At 28.6% G+C, this 19,702-nt stretch overlaps 1 protein-coding gene across 1 annotated transcript in view; it reads left to right on the top strand.

Moving 5' to 3' along the window:
- Positions 1-925: 925 nt before the first annotated feature.
- LOC130891080 (sodium- and chloride-dependent GABA transporter ine) overlaps positions 926-19,702 on the top strand; it is a 57,088-nt gene continuing 38,311 nt past the window's right edge. Inside the window, exon 1 of the mRNA XM_057795607.1 lies at positions 926-1,693. Within this exon, the coding sequence (XP_057651590.1) occupies positions 1,146-1,693 (548 nt within the window). The 5' untranslated portion in view covers positions 926-1,145. The remainder of the gene's footprint in view (positions 1,694-19,702) is intronic.

Genomic DNA, 19,702 nt, shown 5'->3' with positions numbered 1-19,702 from the left:
TTGTCAATTCTGTTATTCATAAACTTCATTGAATATCTTGATTTATTTAAAAAAAAATAAGAAATTATTTCATTGTAATACTTTCTCATGCTTCTTCAGTTTCCAAAAGCAGCTTTGTGCATGTAAAAAACATCCAAAATTCGCTAAGTGCTTACCAAATAATAAAATATTTTCCTTACAAAAGGAAATTTTAATTAGAATAATGCTTCGAAAAATAATATATCAATATTTTTTTTCAATTCCTCATTTCTTATTTGTATATTGCATATTGGAAATGAAAAAATAATTTGGTAATACCCTTAATACCCTATGTACTTAAGGGTACATAGCGGCTTTTGGAGGCGCAACGACGAAATTTTTTTTTAGTTGGACATGTCTATATTACCCAGTAATACAGCTCTGATTTTTGTTTGTTCGATATATTATTGTCAACATACGTACAATAACTTCAGATTGTGAAATGCTGCGCTTACCGGCAATTATATCAGATTATTTCCTCACGAAGCAACAGTGCTAATCACTTTCTTTAGGTGCTCTCAGAAATTAACCAAATTAACAACTAAATTTATATTTTTTATAGTTATTCAAATGTATCTACTATTCGAATTGAATGAATCAATTCATATTAGACTAATTTTAAAATCAAATCTATTTTTATTCATACACACACTCGTTTTAATAAAATCTCCATTTATGGTTCTTTTCGGTTTTAAATTTTTGTCAGCTTTTCCATTTACTTTTCCAGTTACTAATATAAGTATCACAAATTCAATAATTTTAAAACTCCTCATCTCAACCGACCATTAATCTTTTTTTACACTTCTACATCAATAAATCATTCCAAAATCTGAAATCGCAGATAACGTTAAATAATATTACAATATGTAGTATAGTATACTAATATAAAAAGAGTGGGACATTCCTTGCATTTTATAATGAACAGTTGAATTGTAATCAGTCTCGCCGCAACCACGGTTAAAAAAGCACGCCGTGACTGTTTATACCTTTCGCCGAGAGCGATGTGCGCGATTCTAAAATACAAAATTAGGTTATAACTTAACTTATCTATACTCGAGTGATATCATGCAATTTAAAAGTGAAACCTAGAATATGAATGCGTAACTCTTAACAAATTTGACATAGAAATGCCTGAAAACAACCTTTTACAAAAAGCAAATAAAATGGAGGATTGCGGATTGGTAATGAAAGAAATAAAATCAAACAATACGATAATGAAGAGAATGTTGAAAAGTGAAATAGAAGTTATACCAGTTGTGGAAGAGACGGAAGAAAACGACTGTGATATAGAACCTGTAGAAGCAGTACATAAAGAAATTAAAGAACCTTTAGAACGTAAATTGCCGTCGCCGGCTGGGTCTCTGCGTAAAGCTTCTAGAACGCACCATTCCGATATATCTAATCACAGTTTCAACTCCATTCCTTCTCATCAAAGTAGTCCTAATTTCAAAAGAAATAACAGTATTAGATCTTTGAAAAATTATTACCATTTAATGAATGATTTGGGTCAAAAACCTCCTAGCAGTGAGTCAGGAATTGTTTCAAAATCATCTGATGCAGCCTCGCTGAGGTCATGGTCATCTGTATGTATGGGGTCTACGGATGGAAAGAAAATGATTGTGAGAAGAGTACCAACATCACCCGTAGAACTGTTTAATATTGTTAATCCTCCAACGTAAGTTAATATCTATTACTTGAGCTAAAAAAACTTATGAATCTACCCACCAGTCATAACAAGACTTAAAATAATATTACAAGATTTTTGTAAAAACCTACATTAAGTAACTGTGATATATAAAAATGCGCGTTATAAGGTTTGTTATCGGAATTTACACGGTATGATTTGATTACTACAAGGTTTCCTAAGTACGTTGTAACAAATCTACATATTCGAGTAGTTGACTGACACAAATTTGTTTGTATCATCGATTCAATAATTATTTATGGACTAGTTTACAAATGTAATATGTTTACTCATATGACGTTTATCAGTTGATGGTTTAGATCAATCCAAATAATTTTGGGAAAAATAGTTATTCTTTTTTCAATTTAATTTGTTCCAGGTATTAGATTTTCTTTGAATTTTGCAACAGTTCAATTATAATGCTTTCTTCTCAATTTCTAAAAAATTCTTATTGCTAACAACTCTTAAACAATCCAAACAAGATCATTTGAATGTTGAACATACCGTTATGAAAAGTGGGAATCCATCTGTACAATATATTGGGAAACGTTTTGCATTTCGAAGTTTTGTTTTAGATATGCGTTTCCCGATTGTTTTATTTAAATCACAGTTTTTTTTTAATTTTTGGTACTTACGTGGGTTTTCTTGTGCTTTTTTCTTATCGGGTTTTGTTATATAAACGAAAAATTTTAAGCTTATGATGTAGCTAAGTACATTTTAACATTATCTATTATTTTTGAAATTCAAAATATTTCCCAGGTGAAATTGGAAACTTTTATTCTCATATTGTGCATGAATATTACAGTTCATTTAACATATAAATATATAATTAAACTTAAAGTTTACAATATATCGTAAAATTTTTGGTTGCAAAAACATTTTTTTCCAAGACAAAAAGGGGTTGAAATAATTAAAACTTCTGATTATTATCTTACAATCAAAATTAATTGGAAAAAATTCTAATTAAACGTATAAAAGGTGTAACAAATGATATCTTTATATATTATTCTAGTATACACGAATATTCAACTGCTGATACGGAATATTTGTACCCACATTCGAGAATCTCGTTTTCCTATCAATTGTGAAACTGTCGACGTTATTTTATCCCCGCTCATCATTTTAGTGAATAACAATACGCATTAAATTATATTGAGCGTGGAAAAGCACAGTAGTGAAGCGATCATGGTGCACATCGCTTTTTTCTCAATGAAGTGAGCCCCTGTTCTTCTTGTGGAAGACGATAAATTGTTCACACATGTACATGACCCGCTTAATGGTAAACATATTTGTTAGTTAGTCAAATCGTCTATATTATGTATTGATGATAAACTTGATTAAATATAAGTTCTTTCTCTTCTACGTTCAAATCGATAAATAACTCTCGTAATTCCTTCAAAATTAGAAAGTTCACTGAATTACATGGTACTTTTATGAATTACATGCTTAGTAATTTTTTCAGTACGAATTTATTCGATCGAAAACGGTTGTTTATCAGTAGAGAAATTTTGTGCGCATTACGACATACTATACATATCGAACCAAAAGTCAATGTGTCAACGTCAGAAAATAATAGTTTGAACAGTTGGAGGAAGTTTATGTACTATAAATGAGTAGTATAATATAGCTATAGCTATAGCTATAAATAATTTAGGTCTTTTTTATAGTTTATAGCTTTTTCGTTCTTATGAATGTAACAATTTCTAAAAATTCTCTTTTTCGTGTGTTAGATTCGGTTCCAAGTATTTTTGAATCTTTATAATTGAATTTGTTTTTTTTTTTGATAATTCGTGATACGTTAATGCAATTTTATTTTTTTATCGTATTTATGACCTAGTCTATTTTCTAAATACTGAGATGTCTTCTCTATGTAGACAGCATCACAATTAGTACGTTACTAGATATATAATATTTCTTTTATTTTTTGGTATTAGATTTTAGTTCAGTCAAATATTTGCATAATGTATTATGTCCTTTATCGAAATAATTTGACAGTTGTTGGGAAAGTCCTTGTACATATGGTAAGGAGAAATGTTTTAAGTCTGATGTTTCGTTTCTGTTTTGTTTTTTAATTGATTGTACTATATCTGTTTATTCTTTTCTTGAATATATGTTTATCATTTTTTCCGGATAATTTTTTTCTTTTAATGCAGTTTTTACTTTTTGAATAGATAAGCATCTAAATTCAGGATCTGATAGTTGTATAGATCTAACCGCCAAATTTATTATCACTGATCTTTTTTGTGACATTGGATGACACGAATCGAAGTTCAAATATATTAGTACCTAGTTGGTTTCGTGTATCATTCTAGATTTCTACTATTCACAATCACAATTCCTCTGAAGAGCGTGATGTTAATCGACCCTTTTGTCGATCTTTATATTTTTTTTTAAATTTTTTTTATTAAAACTTTTTAAGCTCATACGTTGATTTTGATTTTATTTTATCTTGACGTTTCGCTTGTGACTAGAAGAGTTATAATGAAAAAATGTTATATAAACTCGAGGAAATGTGAAATATAATTTTTGTCAGAATCGTTTTTTTAAAAATGTCAAAAAGTAATATCAGAAAATGACAGATAAGAGTAATATTAGATATCAGATAGATACCTTGGGTGTTTGTTACTGAATCATGGAAAAACTGCTGAAGGGATTTGGATAAAGTTGGGCACACAGATAGTTCTTAGACTATTTATCTTCTTCTATTTCAATTTTTAGAGAATTCCGCCGTAAGGATACTTCTGATAGCATCAGAAATACCCGATAATGAAATTTACTACTGAAATTCTATTTAAATCTGATCTTGATAAACATTTAATTTTCCATAGAGATCGATACAATCCCAATTGATTACAATATCACTGTAGAAATACACCAAAAATCAAAAACATTCCTTTAGGGTGTGTTTTATTAAGACATCAATCCATAACTTCTTTATTATGGGAATTTTTCACAAAAGTTATCGAGAAAAAGTGGAGGCAATGACATGCTTCTTATCTCTACAATATACTGATAACTACAAATTGGATGATTAGACCGCAGCTGCGTCACAAAGCAAATATACGATTTTTAAGAGCGAAACCTGTATATTCCCATATATTTAGATTTCTCTTATAATAGTTATAGTTCTTGAAGAATTTTAAAATAAACAATACAATTGTATTAAATACTATTTCAATCATTTACGTTATTGTTCTACAAGCCATGTGTGAATTGCTTGGTCAGAATGGGCGGTTCATGAATGTTTGGGGTGGTATCGTAGAATACCACGTAATTTGACCACATATAACGGCCGCTTGAATTGTGCTGTGTAAATTTTCCATCTAATATTAGACAAAAACTACTTGTTTCTAAATCTTCTTGATTTTAGGTCTCTTCTGTTTCAAAATTTGTTTTTTAAATAATTTTTGAGAGATAGATAAAATTGACGTTTCGATTTTTCTTTAGGTCTCTAGCAAAATATTTTTTTTTATTTTTTTATTGAAAAAAATAAATAGAAACTTCAATTTTCACACCTCTACGATTAACCCCTATTTTTTCATCGCGATTTTTTTTGTTATTTTCAATAATTTCCTTTAATTATGATTTTTTTCACAATTCAATTTGATCTTACGCCTTAGCCGGTAGATAACCAATCAATTATTAATCGATCAGTTATCCCTGCCAGATGTCTACCGTTGTCACTTGTCATCCAGAAAACATCATGAAGGGATGAAAACGAAGCCGTTCTCCTGTCTTACTCACTATACAGTCTTCAGCCATTTTTTTGGTTTTATTTGTGAAACGATCGTATCAGTGATTGTTATACGTATTAATTTTTTTTGCAACTCTCATATTAATTTTACTCTCATCGTAAATTTCTATATTTATTGGTTCGAATTTAAATGATAATCATTTTTATAGGCTAGGTCGTTATAAGTAAAGTTAAAATTTATAGGTTAGGTGAGGTTATTTCTTTCAAAATCTAAAAGATATGAATAAATTGCACTAAGGTGATTTAAATCAGTTTTGGGCCATTTATGTAGTTTCTAACAATAGACATTTTTTGTAGTTTTTTTCAGTCAAAACTTTAGCAAATTCATAATTCATATTGTGTCTTTCACGATAGACATAAATCGTTAATGAACGAATTTTTCAGTGCAATAATTATTTATTCACAATTTATTGACAACTGATAAAGATACTTTTAATTCTCAGTTAATTAAGCGATCTCATGTAACACGTGTTGTGAGGTCCCGCATTCATCCGCCGAAGCTTTCTCTAAACAACTGTTAGATATTGGCGATGGGAAAGTTGCTGTATATGAAAATACTGGATGCATAAAATTACAGACGGATTTCTGCAAATTTATCATATATATGAAAACCATAAGTGGTTGACAGAAAGAGCGATTTTTTGCAGCAAAAAATGTGGACGTTAATGGGTTAAATTTAAAGATACAACAGTTGTTGCCTGGGGACTTGGTGTCATACAAATTCATCGATGCAGTTTGTGATACCAACGAAAGTGTTAATTATCCAATAGAGTTTTTAAATTCATTGGATTTGCTAGGCATGAGGCATTGAAGGTTGGATCTCTGATCATTCTGCTTCGCAAATGAAACTTCCCACGGCTGTGTATTGGCACACGATTAGTCATTAAATAATTAATGAAAAACCTTATTGAAGTCATCATTTTGAATGGAAAATTCCAAGGCGAAAATGTGCTGCTGCCACGAATCCCTATAATTCCTACATGTTAACTAATAGTTATAAAAGGTTATCTACGTGACTCACCACTATCAGTATCTTATCTGTAAATGGACACAAATGATGAAGATGCTCAAGCGGTCACCCGTTAGATATTTTCATCAAAAAAATTATTTTCGGTGTTGTATTTTTTTTTTGGTTCGTAGAAAGAATTTTGCCAAGAAGATGTTTTATAGATGTTGATAATTTTAAATGATGGTATATCTATTATGTGTTTCAAAGAGTAAATTATCCAGTCAGCTTGAGTTCAAAGTTTGCAAAACAGTATTTGGAAATTTCAATTAACCTATAAATGTTATGTTGGATAATACTTTGTCGAAATAGCTAATAATCAGTTATTGATAACTTGATAATAACTTTGCATCGTTTTCTCACAAATGCTGCGCAATTAGTTTTAGAAAAATTAGAGGCAAGTTACAAAAAATTTTTTCTATACCTTAGAAATGGTTTTAATTCTGTCATATTTGTTTGTAACTATTACCTATCTCAATTGTTTCATTTGAAAATCCACGGTAATATTTTATTTCTCCATTCAAATAAACAAACAAGAACTATTTCCAATATGAGTTAATTTATATTTGATAGCGCGGCTGAGTGATAGCACTTCGTAAGGATAAGAAGTTGATAAATGATTATAAATACAAACGCTGATACACTTCAGGTCTGAAACTATTTTTCATACAAAGATAACAATTAACCTTTTGATAAGCATCTCACAAATTACAGCTCCAAGTGAAGCGATATTCTCTTGCCTTTGAAACTATTTTCAAAAATTCCCATACAATGAAATTTCCCCTAACAGTTCATATACTTTCAAGGTAAAGGATATTGGATGGTTTGTTGTTTGTTTTGTTTAACAATGGAAGTATAACATCTGGATGTGTAAGGAATGAAAAAGGAAGATAATAAAGTTTCGTTTAATTATATATGATCTCCTAGGTATTTGTGGGTAGCTATGATTTAATAACCTTTAGTCCAACCACTACTTTTAATCTTACTAATATATAAATATATATCTATATTGAAAACTAACTAGAAAAATCACATCAAATCTCCAATCATTCAAACATGAATATAATATGAAAATCATAATTACTCAAGTTTATGATATTATAAATTCTATTGTTGTTACCTCTCACAGTAAGCGATTGATGATTAAACATTATTTTTATCCATAAAAATGATTTGCTATTGAAAATTTGAATTGATAAAGCGTTACTTGAGAAATAACAGTCTATAGTTCAAAGCAACATCTAATATGCGTGATTGATACAAAAAATCTCCAGAAACACCCAATAATGCATGCTGAAGTTAGTGCGAAACAAAAAGTAATTTAAACATCTCTTCAATAATAATAACAATACGGAAAAATGTTTTACATCAACTTCATATTCATTTTAAAAACTAAATTTTAACTACCTTAATTCTAATATTTAAATATATTTATATTTTTATATATATTGAACCAAATTTCTTCCAAATAAACTCCTATTTAATTATTTTCTTTGAAATTATGAAATTGATGTAATTTATTTTTTAAATAAAAACTTTCAAATATCCTAACTGTTTGTTTAATGCAGGATAAGACCAATAAATTTGTTGAAGGTTATCACATTTAACAAGTGTAATTCTATGAATATAAAGTGTGGTATTGCATTATTATTTCTGATTCAACGGAAATATTAAAGTATCATGATACATTATTTGATTAACACAAAATCGTATCATTACAATACGAGGGTTGCTACTTAAGTTTTGAGATAGACAAACTGTAACACATATTTATAATTATATATGGCTTCATTGTTTTTTTAAATATTTTCCTTTAAGATAAATACACTTTTGCACGCGCTTGAACCAATTGTAGAAGCATTTTGTCCCATTCCGATTGAGGTAACTCCAAAGCATGTCATTTGAACGCATTAACCGCTTCTTCAGGTGCAATTTATTTTTAATCTGAAGGAATACGAAGAAATCATTAGATGCCAAACAAGGACTGGACTGTACGGCGGGTGATCCATCAATCCAATAATTGTTCAAAAAGGTTTTTGTTTGAACTAATGTGTGTGAGAGCTCGATTTGTCGTGGTGGAGAATGATTTTTCTGCGATTGATTTCATGATTTTTTCGAACTCTTCTGGCAAACAAATGTTGATGTACCATTCAGAATTTATCTTGCCATATCAGTTCACGCATAGCGTCGATGTTTTCTGTCAAAACAGTCGAGTTTGTCTATATGTTTATGATTCTAAATTTTTTTGATTTTACGTCTCTCTGTTTTAAAATTAATTATATGTAATTTTAAAAAAATGTAACAAGACATCAATCATTTTATTTATTTCATTCCACGTCTTTTGACATAAGTAAAAAAAGCAAATTATTATGTCATACTTAGTTGAACCCATATGGAGAATTTTTTTATTAGTAGTTTTAGGAAAAAAAGTTATTCCTGAGAAAAAGTTCAGCATGGTCCAAAAGTTAAAATGTAACCATCGGATATCAATTTTTTAAAGCAGTATACGAGGTTTGTAAAAAAATTTCAATTTTGTGCAAGACTAAAGTTTCTTTATTTTTCACAATTCAGAAAAATGTTATGAAGTAAAGTTTACTACTGTTTAAGTAACCCCATAAAAGGACAAGGGGAGTCAAATCAGCAGACTAAGGAGGCCAAAAATATCTTTCCATTAAACATGTTTTCAAGGAGTACTTCAATGTTTAATGTACTATGGATGGAAGCACCGTCTTGTTGAAACTAAACTGTCATACTTTCTTATAACGGAAGGTCGTGCAAAAAAACACTTACTTGTTTTTCCAATAATTGTGTTATTTTGCGGTATTTAAGGAATGTCAAAAAAAAACAATTAACATAAGCTCTATTTTTTCTTCACGATTTAGCAAATTTGCCATTTTCATTGTAATTTTATAAACAATAACTCACTCGGTCATTCACTGTCACATAATCCATGTCAGGGTATCATAGATTGCTTTGAATTTTATCCCGCCAGTATAATTAATAGGGAATGATTAGTAAATAGGTAATCACAAAACCTGAGTTTTCATAACAAAAGGCTGTAATTGCATATTTGAATATAACTTTTAATTCAAAACAACTTTACTTTGTAACACTTTCTGCATTGTAAAAAATAAAGATAATTTACTCTTGCGCAAAATTCAAATTTTTTGACAATCCTCGTATACTGCTTTAAAAAATTAAAATCTGATGATTGCATTCAAATTTTTGGACCATGCAGTACTTTTTATCAAGAATAACTTTTTTCCATAAAACCACTAATAAAAAAGTTTTCCAGCTTAAGTAGACACACTATGTGTTTTTAAAATAGTAAGTTTTTTTTTTAATTTTTATGATGTAGCTTGTTGAACTTTATATTGGCGAAACAGTGATCTGGATTACTTTCCTATCATACAGATCATAATCAAGATAATCTTATCATAGTTTCCGAAAAACCGTATTTTATTACTTCTTCTATTTTCTATTGTTTGAACGGTTTGTTCTTATTTAAAATTTAATGTATTAGTTAAGACATTATGCAATACTCCACATAACAGAAAAAGAATGAAATATGCCCGAATAGCACAATCGTCAATTTGATATACGTTGGAGTGTGTGCATCTTTCTTCTTGAGGCGTTTGTATGCACTTGATTTTTTCTCATTCGTCATTCAAAAAATGTTGAAAAAACATATATCATTATGTTTTAATAACTAGTCATAGAAGCATGTAGTTCAAGTAGTAATGTGCCAGTTTCCTAGATATGTCATCGAACGAAGAAAGAAAAATGGTTTCCGTAAAATCGAGATATGAACAAAGTAATTCCGTTTAGATTTTATTTACTATCTTCACCTAACATTCTAATTTAAATTTAAACTAGTATGCAATACTATTATAGTCATAGCTGGATTGTATTCAAAACTGAAAAGATATATTTGTCGTCCATTTATTAATAACGTGCTTTGAAATTACAAACTAATGACCGGCTGTTAATACGAGTGTAGTTCGCTGTTGGCAAAAGTAATGTAAAAAATTTGTAACTTGAACGAATTGATGTACATACAAATTAATTCTTCTTATCAAAATGCGTTTTTGATCAATCAACTTAATATAATCCACTTCAATCAGAGTGATTTCCACTATAAATTAATAATGTATAAGAAAAAATCAAAACTATTCCCAATTAATCTTATGAAGTTGGCTCATGTAAAAAAGGCGTTTGACCGAGTGACGAGGAAAAGGCCTACACAGTTTATCGCGCATTAGTCAGTTTAAAAACTTTAGGAATTTCATTAATAAGCATATAACCAGTATAAAAAGCTAAATAATTTACGGTGTAAATATGAAAAAATGACCTGAACTTAATATACATTGTGCTTAAAGCCAAATACAATAAATTCATCATTTTGGTTACTGTATATATTTATGATAAATCCTGGAACAGACGGAATTTGGTTTAGAAATAAAACTGAATCACTACTCTACCATTAATTGATGGTTTCTAATGAAATATGTTCTTCCTTAATACGGGGAAAAATGTGAAGATTAGAGCATTTCTTTCTATAAAACTGTTTTCCCACCCAACTAAAAAACATCAAATTATTGGTCTCCGAGTACTTTAAATGAGATATTGACTACCTGTTACCACAACCCACATTCTTTTAAAATTGGTGACCAAAAAATGTTTTTGTATATTAATTGTTTCTACATTTTTTTATTATAATGATTTGCCGATCTCCGTTTTTTTAATTTCTATTCTGAAAAAACATTTCAACAAAAATTTAGTCATGTACAAAACTTGATAAAAATCAGGAAAATAGATCAATAACAAAAATAAGCCACAATCTTCAATTCTATAAATACACTTATCAATCTGACCTTTTCAGTCAAAATCAGTGGCAGTTTATTAACAGTGTACATAAAGGTTGCACAACACTGTTTATAAAACAGTTGATTTGATTTGAAGGTCAGTAGGAATAAATTCAATTGTGTGATAATTTAAACTCATTATGTATTGTAGATTTTAACTCTCTGTGTGATACAACTGTAGCATCAGGATTGTTTCAGTATCACTATAAAAAGCATATAAAACTAATGCGTACTAGCATTTTCCACATTTATAATTTAATCATTTGTTCCTTTAAATCATTGGTCCTCAAACTTTTTTTATTAATAGACCAATTTCAAAATTTGGCTGATCTAGTGGACCCCATGAAGCTACATTCCTACCAATTTCAAACTCTCGCCAAAAAGTGGAGATTAGATCTATGGAAACTTGCGTTGTGGCTCAGTTTCAACGACGAATTAACAGTTTTCGAAAAAACTAAAGGTTAGAATTGATTCCTTGACAGAGTTATTTGTTTGTTGATAAAGTCAACTAAACAAATTTTCAATTAAATTTGGTTGATTGCATAGAATCAAAGATGGCAAGATGGCAAACACATATACCATAAGTCATATTAATTTACATGTCTGAACAAGCGGTCTGAACAAGCGTTGCGGGCGGGACGGCAGCCGGCGCGGTTACGGCAAGTCTCGATGTGTTGTACTGACTGTGAAATATACAAGTTATTATAAGTATATTTGTAACGATTTATCCTATTTTCTAGATATTGTAGAGTCAGAAATGACTATATATAATATATAATAATTTTTGGTACAATTTACACACAGTATAGAGTGAATAACATGCGATTTTTTGTAACTGTTATAAAACAAAATAAATTATAGGTTAATGATTAACAAGATATCAAAAACTTGAGTAAAATGCATTATAATTTAATCAATTGAATTTTCAAGATTATATATAGTTAAGTATTATCTAAGATATGTAGACTGATATTTAATGTTACTCTTGTCTTTCACATTGTGACATTACTTTTTGACATTTTTAAAAAATAATTACAAAAATAATCTTATTTTATATATTATCCAATTCATATTTAATTATTTTCTAATCATTTCAATTATAATTCTTTTCATAATGCTTCTTGTAAGCAGTAAAACGTCAAAATAAAATGAAATCCAAATATAAATCAAAACCAGATCTCAAGAAGCTTTAATAAAATACTTATGTATTCATTGTCTGGAACTGACAGTATGGTCAAGTGCAATATAAAAATATGTATAAAACTATTAGTTAAGAATTTCAGCGTTTTAATTTTTGTTGTTTCTTTTGAAAACATTTTATTCATAGATTTCAAAAATCAAAATTCAAATTGACGCTTGATAGAAATGTTAAGGTTATAGATTGTGGTTATTATAAAAATCGCTGTTAATTTTTATGAGTTAGCTGTTAGAGTATCAATGCCATCAGTTTTAAAAACTTTGGCTAATGAACACCTGTCAGGATATAATCTGCTATCGATTTCGTGAGAGGTTAACCGATTGGTGAGTGACCTTTTCGACTGACTAATGTCTTACTTGTCACAATTTAAACAAGGAATTTCATATACTATATTAGACAATTTATTGGATGGGTTATACAGAATTTGTTTCAAAAGATATGAAGGCAATGAGTTTTCGTAAAAACGTTTATAAAGTATTTGCATGATTAAATTAATCTTAGTATCATGTGGATGATATGAATAATAATTTATATGTCTTCTAGAACTTACTATTTTCTATATCAGTCATTTGAAATTTTTTCTTAGCTTCTAATAAAGTTAGTGGCAAAAAAGTCAGCGATTTTTAAGTATTGTCCTTTCCTATATGAATTGTATATGAGGATCGAAGCTATTGAGGGAAAATAGTAAATTATCAATTTCATTATTTGGAAGGGATAAAATTATATCGTCCACATACTTTTCAATGAAGGATAATTTGAAGGGTGATTTTACAAAGTTCAATATATAATCCACGACATAATCTGATGATATAGGGGATATTGAAGATCCTATTGGTGTTCCAAAGATTAGATCCTGACAGGTGTTCATAGCGTCATATCTATTGTGAAAGACATAATATGGATTACAAATTTGTCAAAGTTTTGACAACTGAAAAAAACTACAAAAATGTCTATTCTTAGAAACCACATAGTTTCCTAAAATGATCAATGCATTAATAAGATTCAACTAACTTTAATGTAATATTTGCCCATCTTTTAGATTTTGGGAAAAAAATAAATTTAAAAAAAATCAATGTCATCAATCACCAACTAACTTAAAGAGAAAGAGAAGGAGCAAGTATTTTAATATTTAGAAAATTAAAAACAAATAAAAATGAAATAAAAATTTATTAAATCACGTCTCTTATTTCTGGGTATTATAGATTTAAATTAAGTAATATATTCTTATAAAGTATTATATATATGTTTCTCAATTGATTAGAGGATTCATTCATTCATCTCTTCAATATATTATTATTTATTATTTTATTATTTTTTCGGGATAATAATTTTCTCTGAATACAGTTTTAGCTTTTCCAATAGAATCTAAAATCGAAATATTATAGTTGAAGCTGAATCAGATAAACTAGTAATTGGTTAATTAAGTTTGCTCAAGAAAGTTTCCTCAAATCTTCTCTTATTGAATGTACTATAATACTTGACATGGTTAAATTAAACTCAACAGCAACTATATCTTATGAAATAAATACATATTTCAAATTTTTCAATTTTTTCTTTGAAAACAACAGAAAATAACTACAAAAATCTTGATTTTAGAAACAACAATAACCAAAGTTTAATATAGGCATACCTCTTAGATTTTGAAATAACAAATTTAATAAAGATTCAACGTAATTCGTAAGGATTTTTAATTGGACAGATTTCAATTTCAAAAAACAAATCAATAAAATATTACAAACTAAATATGAATGAATGTTATATTTTATAACAAAATTGAGTACAATTTTCTGTTGATTAATGTAAATAATTTTTTAAAACTTTTCACTAATATAATCTAATTATCATGGTTGATATATTATAGATTGGTAATCAATCGTCTACGTTTAAAATGTTTTTATTCTTGAATTCAATTCAGAGGTGTATTTTCATACATGTGATATTCTCTCGTCTTTTCAAATAAAATGATATGTATTTAATATTAATTTTGACATTATAATTTTACCTCCAAGAAAATATATATTGTCTCGATTCTATCAATAATATTTTTTGAATTTATCTTTCGTTCTCAAGGTTGTCTCATATTATTTTTATATTGAAGGTGAAATATTTTATCTTATCTGTTATTGTGCAAAAGGAATCATTTGTATCTATCCAATACCAGCCATTGTTTTTTAGGAGATTTTACTGTTCATTACTCATTGAAGGTATCGGTTGCCAATAGCTACAATTATTGTAAGATACTACTGAATTTGTTGTGAACGTGGCTTCGTTGGTGAACAACACATTGGTTACAAATTGTCTGCTGTTCAAATATTTTATCTGATATGGTGAAAAATATCCACATTCGAACTCGTCATCTTGCAATGGGTGTACAAATTTCTGTTTGTTTTGAGACATCGGCTGATGCTTTCTTGATAAATATCCAATTTTATAATGGTATCGGTGTAACATACTCGAAAAATTTTGTGCGTGAAATGAAGTTTTCTTGCTACCTAAAATTTGAATTTTGTCGTGGAAAAGATCTCCAAGGAAAACATTGCGTGATAAGAATAAGAATAGTTGAATTAGTTCGAAGGATTGGTTCGAATGATTGGTATTGGTTTGAACGACTCTTCAAGTTGCCAGCAAAAAAATAATATATGATAAGACACACGAGCCACGGAGATAATTATAGAGTTTATCATATGAGAAAAAAGGTGTCTGTGCAAAATTCCAGAAATCTTAGAAAATCAATTCCAAAAAAAACCGAAAGTAATCTGTGAGAACCGACATTCGCATTTTGAAACAATGATAAAGAGGAAAGAGTTAAGATATAGGCTATGTCCAAGAAAAAGAGTAACACGTTGAATTGGGGTGTTATCAAAAACATAGTAGAGACGACCCTCCATATATTGATTTGCAGGTAATGATCAATTTATTCCCTTTCGTAATAAGTACATCTACACTATTTTCTGTTAATGTAATGACGTATTACCAGATTTACTTTGCAAGTTACACTTTCTATTATTGAAAATAATTGAGGAGGCTTCCAGATATTTCTAATGAAATATATTATATAAACTTTTGATAGAGATATCCAAACAAAATAGAAATTTAAACTTCTATCGTCAAGGTACAACTTTGCACAGCGTATCACCAACAATGTGGAAATACTACATTACTAAACAGAAAAATATCATCTCAATAACGATATAATAAATAGTGAATATCAGAAAATAACTTAAATTTAAGAATTTATGAAACAAAACGAACATATAAAATTTTTGAAGCAGATAGATCCGTCAATTTGAGATATGTGAATGTGATAAAATCATAGAATGATGAGAAAACTCTATAAATTTGTATCAGAAAAATAATTATAATTTTATTATTAGGCAATTGGAAATTCCTTAAATGGGTTTTTCCTATATTTTTTTAAGGTATCATCCTTAAAAGTTGGTGACTGAAACTTTTTTCTAAAATTTCAGTCAGTAACTCTCGTGTACTCGCAAAGGAATAATTATAGGTATTTTTTTATGTTGCAGCTATTGGTTTTGGGAGATAAATTTAGAAATAAAAAATATTTTTGAATAAAACAAGAATTTTGAGTTATAATTTTATTTCATATCTTGAAAAAATGTTTTAATATGAAAGTAAGAGTAGCTAATTTCACCCCCTTATAATGTAACAGGAATATTAAAATATTACCCGTGGTTACTTCTTTGCGAGTGCACGGAAATTACAGAATTTCAAGTTCCTAGCTTGTAATTTTAGATAAAAAATAAAAACTCAATTTTAGTTACTACCTTTTGAGGTTGATATCTCGAAAGAGGTGCGCATCTCTTCAATTACTAATTTCACTGTTACGAACGGAAATAAATTATATATCCGGGAAAATATGAAGGCCTTATTTTATTTTGAATTGTATTCAATTTTCTCCTTCCAGAGCTTTATCAATTCTGTCCTTATAATGCTGTCGCCGAACGTGAAATATTAAAAATGAACACACGATATTGCTTGTCTAAAAATAAATATAATGAAGGCGGATGTAGGTATCTGATACATATGATCATTACTGGAACTCAACAAAACAAAAAATTCAATACGTTTTGTCATTAACTAATGTTGAACTTTTCAATTAATTAGGATTTATGTATTTATAGATAGCGAGAATCATGTATCATACTTCGATGTCACCACTGTAGGGGTATATTATATACTTTTCGTTTCACTCGGTAATGAAACGTGTACTATAAATTTGCTATCTTCGGTTTCAATAACTAACCAAAGAACAATGAGAATGTAGATCATTTGTGTGAATGGACAATGAATTCAATGACCCTTGCTAGCGCTCACGACGCATGGAGTATTGAATAGTGTTGGAACGTTTCCTTCCTAAATTTTGTCCTAAATAATAATTTTCCATAATCCGTATCAAAAATTTTATCTTTATAGATACATATGATAAAGAATAACTAGTGTTGAAAAGAAAAAATCATTTAAATATACCAATAATCTAACAAAATCGTAAACAAAGGTATATATTATTTGGTTTCCTTAGACTTCTCTGCACAAAAAGGTTATTTTTGGATTCGATTTTCCAATGAATTTGATTTCCAAGTTATACAATCATTTTACTGAGTAAAACCTTTACAGTGAAACTTTAAATACATGTTACAATTAATGGAAGATTGCATAATATGAACTCCAGAGATATTTGAAAAAAAAATCTCAATTAACTCTATGGAAGGGAGGATCTCAATTACTTAAGTTTGGAAACAGTATATATTGAGAAGTAATCAGACTTAGCAATTATTGTAAATTATAAATCACTGTTGACCAGCCTGTTTCATGATTTAATAAAAAATAATTGTATAGTATCAGGAACTGGAATTTAGTAACGGACTATAGTATAATTCCGTTTAAGCTGTTTGTTTATATGTATATCTATCTCTGGGATCACCATTCCACGTTTTGTTCCTTCATCGAACTTTATTAAACTCACGTGGATTAACCGTTAAGTTATATTATTCAATATCACATTGAACCGGATAGTGAACTGATATTGTGTTGATCTGTTAAAGAGTAAGATTAGATTTAGTGGGTAAATTTGGAATGTTTTTTTGCCTCACCTTGTATTAGTATTTGAATATATTAATATATACTTTCATTTTTATATATTTATTTTTATGAATCAACTGAAATTGATGCTGTAATAGTTGGTATAAAAAAATTACAGTAGCTTTTTGTAAATGTACCCCTTAAATTAAACAGGCTCAAGGAATATTCAGTAAAAGAGTTCCAGTTGAGAACTAATTATTTCATGCTTCTTAAGCTTCTAAAGACATAATATTGATAACTAGAGAGGACCATATCATAGTAGCTAGAAAATTATCGTTTCTTATTTAAAGAGAAAATGTTGAATATTGATGCATTGAATGAGTAAAATTCTACATTGTAGATATATGGAATGAGTTGGCAACAGTCAGCGCTCAATTAAAGTTGACGTCGATAAAATTAGTGAAAATGCTGAGTCCCTGCTTAAATTCCTACATTTCTCAAAATGATTAATACAACAGTTGTTTATATATCACACCCAAATTATCTTATCGAACAACTAACATATTACTATGAGATATTTATGAACGAATTTTATTACAACGTGCGGTTTCCGGTATTAGTAAATTTAATTAATTTCGGGATGTCATTTCATGTTACATGATATTTTAAAATTGTATACTGAATCCAATTGCAAAAAAAAGAGGTATTGCAAATCTTTTCGCCGTCATATATTCTAAGATATAATTTATTTTTTGCACAACAATAATTTACAAACTGTGTTTGGAACCACATCGATATATTCACATCAAATATTTTTTTCGTTGTAATTTCTATAAACCTGAACCACTATAAGTTCATTTAATTTCGATGCAGCCTATATCGAGTATATGAAAAATAATGTGTATTTTGTATGTGTAATAAAATATATGATTCTTACTTCAATAATGGTTCCATATCACTAAGAAAAAGAAGAATTATAATGATTTTAGCGAATTTTTTACTATTCTATCCAAAGTACTTTTAAAATTCATCTTTTGTTGATTTGAGATGAATATATTCACGAATTTGTTTGTGATTTTCTAGAATAATGATTTTGAAGTTAAATAATGCTATTAATTAAAGAGAGAATAATTACATCATAATGTCATTACAAATAAATGTTTTTTCACGTTTATAATGTCGTTTATCCTGTGTTAGTTTTCACGAGAACATTCTCCATCAAAGCGAAATAATTATTCTAAGAACACGATTAGGAGTTTGCTCCGAGACAAATACTTTTTTATAATCATGACACACTTATCGGACGTAAGCTGAAGGTGTAACTGAGTTCAGCGTCGTAGTTGAAAATTTTAAATCATATAGGTAAAAATTCTAGGACCAAATGAATAACCCAAGGATATTAAAACTATCCAAAGTTAACGACTCTTCAGTTAGTAATTTCTTATTTGTTTCACAATAATACATTATATTATTAGTTAAAGGTTACGTGGACATAGATTATGAAAGTTGAAGATTTCCTGCCCTTCCAGCTTAGGATATCAGCAATGAAATAAACAAATTGAATACAAACGAACAAGTGGAATAAAACGATGATTTCCTGTTGAGGATACAACAAAATGTTTGACCTTGTGCGATAATATGACCTCCAATTTACTCATATAATTTAGGTGAAAGATTAAATACTTGGTTCAATTGCATGATTACCTAAACAAAAAATGGAGATCTTATACAAGGGCAGATATGATGATGATTCAATGTTCCTGAAAATGACAAATGAACATTAAATCATCATTTTTGAACGTCATTTCTAACATTTCTACTCCATCTATTTTACACCTTTACCATATATAAAATCAGTTACTCCTAAACTTTCTGGAATCTCTAAACAACACAATATTAAAATAGCATGCAGTCAAACACTTAATATTCAATTTATTTTCACTAAAGTAAAAGATAGAACACCAATCAATAAATTGCCTAGCATAGTATATGAAATACCCTGTTTAAATTGTGACAGAAAGTACATTGGTCAGTCGAATCACTAAAACTTATCCTTATCTAACCTATATAAATTAAACGTCATTCAACATCAAACCAATCAAAAACTAATAAAATATCCTATAGTAACCAGAATACA

This window comes from Diorhabda carinulata, chromosome 3, assembly GCF_026250575.1.
Source record: "Diorhabda carinulata isolate Delta chromosome 3, icDioCari1.1, whole genome shotgun sequence".
In the NCBI taxonomy this organism is placed as follows: domain Eukaryota; kingdom Metazoa; phylum Arthropoda; class Insecta; order Coleoptera; family Chrysomelidae; genus Diorhabda; species Diorhabda carinulata.
Note: the sequence above shows the minus strand (reverse complement) of the source record. Positions and strands in the feature narration are given on the sequence as shown.